This window comes from Chenopodium quinoa, unplaced genomic scaffold (assembly GCF_001683475.1).
Source record: "Chenopodium quinoa cultivar QQ74 unplaced genomic scaffold, ASM168347v1, whole genome shotgun sequence".
Taxonomy (NCBI): Eukaryota; Viridiplantae; Streptophyta; class Magnoliopsida; order Caryophyllales; family Amaranthaceae; genus Chenopodium; species Chenopodium quinoa.
This window is the reverse complement of record NW_018743292.1, coordinates 10,070,387-10,073,507: the sequence shown is the minus strand read 5'-3', so window position 1 is coordinate 10,073,507 and position 3,121 is coordinate 10,070,387. Positions and strand designations below refer to the sequence as shown.

Here is a 3,121-nt window from a genome sequence, read left to right as displayed (position 1 = left end):
TAGATTTTGTTTTGTTTTGTCTCTTTTTTTTTTTTAGGAAGAAAAGAGGTAGTACAATATGCAGAAAATATTTAGAATTTATTCATCATAAATACAATTATTTTCCAATTTGTCAATAATCCCTAATTAACTTGTTCATAATATTCGTATTACTATGTCTCATTCTAGATCGTCCAAGTGAACACACATAAAATTTCATTATTCTTAAAAGTAAGTATGATGCTGGGCTGACGGTCGTAGCAATAGAACAAAGGAACAACGAATCAAAAAGGAATGTGAAAAAGATGGATTGATTTGGACCGGCTATATTCCTCTTTCTGTCCGATTAATTAAGGACATCTATTATTTGACCAATTATAGGTAACCAAAGAATTTTATTAACAAATTGATCATGTTGTCCGCCATGTTTATTTGAATAGTCAATGTGAACAATGATACAATATAATAGCAACCCCATACTATTCAATTCTATGACTAAATTCAATTTTAAATACGAGTTAAAATGCATTCAAATTTATAAATATTGTTTTAAATGTAGAGACTTATATTGTGTAGATAATCAAACCTCTGACCTTGGAGATAGGAGGCAAATGAAAACATTACCAGGTCACCTCATAAACCATCACTTCCTTGATCTCTAAATATTTGTTCTATATAATTCATTGTGTGATTCAATTATAATTTAGTAGATATAACTCATGATTAAAGATTAAATTAAATATCAATGACAACACTCATCCTTACAATTACCAAATGACCAATTTATTATACAAATCAAATTCAACTTATCAACTTATCACTAACTATGAGTAAAGAAACAGTAACAACTAAATTTGCAATCATCATACAAAAAATAATCAAGCACAATAGCAGACTCTTGAAGAAGAAGCTTCCAACTTGTTTCTAATTTTGACTTGTTCTATTCATCCAATCTTTTACCTTTGTACAATATTGATCCTTTTTGACCGTGATTGTAAAAAAAAAAAAAAAAATAAACAAAATAGGAAGAATTTTTAGAAAAGAAGAGTATGATGGTTGTCGTATTTGACGAAAGGTAGTGCAGAGTTGAGTCATTTTTGTTGGATTTTTGCGCTGTGAATTGCGGCGTTAAGTTTTATATTTTTAAATTTAATTATGGGATAATGACAAAACCCTGTAATAATTTGGGGGTGATTATTAATTATTTTAAAAATATATAAACATGCTTTTTCTACTAATCTTTGAAATTAAGCACTCGTAATAGGAATTTGGCCAACATATTTTTTTACCTATTATATCATACATACGTGTAGACAATGTGTGGCGTGCAAATGTTTCGTTCACACACTTCCCCATCATTTTACACGTCACTCAGTATATCATTCTTACATAGACTGAGTGTATAATAGAATAATTTACATCCCTACGAAAATTAACCAAAACAAAAATTGCTCACATTTTCCCCAATTAAGTTTTAAATATGGTGAATATTGTTACCTCCACCAAAGCTGTAAAAATAAATAAATTAAAAAGCATGTAAGACTAATTAACTATAAGATAATATTATAATTTACAGGTAAAAAATTGTTAACTTAGACGGGTAACTGAGTCAACTCAGCTTGCATAGCACCACGCAAAGAGCCTTCTCGACTTGTAGTAGTAGTTGTTGTTGTTACATTCTCACGAACAGAACCACGCAAAGAACCACCTCGACTAGTAGGTGTAGTACTAGTAGTACCAACAACTCTAGGGGATTTTACGGACGGCGCCCTAGTAAAAAAGGGCGGCGTCAAAGAAAAAACCCACCGGTCAGACCGACCAAGTACTGGTAGGTCTGAACGGACACTACCGAACCGGCCCTTACTGCTCCCTTCACTGAACCCAGTTCGGTACCCTCGTCTAGAGCTTGTTTCTCTAGGGAGAACTAACAAACTAGTGGTCCTCTCTAGCTTACCACTCACTATTTGCTTCCGTACTTCTGCAGGTAATCTTAGCGTAAATCTCTCCATATCCTCCCACTGTTTTACCGCCACGTGTCCTGTTGAAAATGACCGCGCAAATCTTCCCAACCATCTTGGCCGTCCAAATGAAAGGTTCCTCATCGTACGGCTCCTACCCATTCTCCCATGTAACGGCTGCTCCATTGATTCATTTCCTTCGTTATTGTTTTCATTGTGATCTTCAACTCTGACTTCGTCTACTACCTCTACAACGACGTCGTTTCGGTTTACCTGAACTTGATCATCTCTATTGTCGGTCGCATCAGCGAGGTTGCAACGACAAACGGGACAAGTAGTATGGCCCACAAGCCAAGCATCAATACAATCAGGATGAAACACGTGGTCACACTTAGGTATAAGACGCAAAACATCATCATCCTCGAACTCCGTGAGACAAACCGCGCATTCAAGCGCGCCTTTTCCGAACTTCGCGGACTTAACAGCCGCGTAGTCGAAAGTCGGGAAGCTCTCAATGACTTCCGGGTCGAGCCCGCGTGGGGCTCGACGCGATCGTCGTATCGAACCAATCCCCCGACCCACCACGGTACCGTGGGTGGAGGAGCTGTCGGAGCAGTGACGAATATAGATAGAGAAAAACCCCATGAAAAAGAGTGCGGCAATTAGGACAATAATGATCACCCCCATAGACGGGCTGAATTTCCCGCCTTTGTAGAACCCATCTGGGTCTGCCCCGGGTGGGCTCTGCTGAGCAACGGCGAGGTTACTCGTAAGGAGTAACAGAAGGATGGGTATGATGGAGTAATTATAGATAACCATTTGATACATTACTGATCAATACAGTAAAAATTTAAATATTTGAGATAGTGTAAAGGGGTAAAAAAGCGCCGGAAATGGCATTTGAGAAGAGAGAATAAAGAGAAGAAGAAAAGGAAATAAAAGAGGGTAGAATGAAGAGGGTTATATATAAGTGGAAGAAGGTGAGAGAGAGGAAAGAGAGAGAATGGTATAGTGTCGTGTAGTTGAGTTTAGATGGGAATTAGTCAAAGTTGTGACTTTTTTGTTGGCTTTGGTGGATTTTAGTATGCAGTCCATTTGAGACTTTTTGCTCTGTTTTTTGAATTTTGCTAATGTCAATTTTTTAATGTTATTAGTGATTTGTAAAATTAAATATCCACTCTACC

At 36.8% G+C, this 3,121-nt stretch overlaps 1 protein-coding gene across 1 annotated transcript; it reads right to left on the bottom strand.

Annotated features, from left to right (window-relative positions):
* Positions 1-1,237: 1,237 nt before the first annotated feature.
* LOC110736961 (E3 ubiquitin-protein ligase ATL31-like) lies at positions 1,238-3,121 on the bottom strand. Its single transcript, XM_021917299.1, has one exon. It carries the CDS (start codon positions 2,763-2,765, stop codon positions 1,572-1,574), a length of 1,194 nt encoding a protein of 397 aa, XP_021772991.1. The 5' UTR covers positions 2,766-3,121; the 3' UTR covers positions 1,238-1,571.

Excerpts from the sequence above, each read along its gene's own strand:
- LOC110736961 (XM_021917299.1), bottom strand. The coding sequence starts at position 2,765 with ATGTATCAAATGGTTATCTATAATTACTCCATCATACCCATCCTTCTG.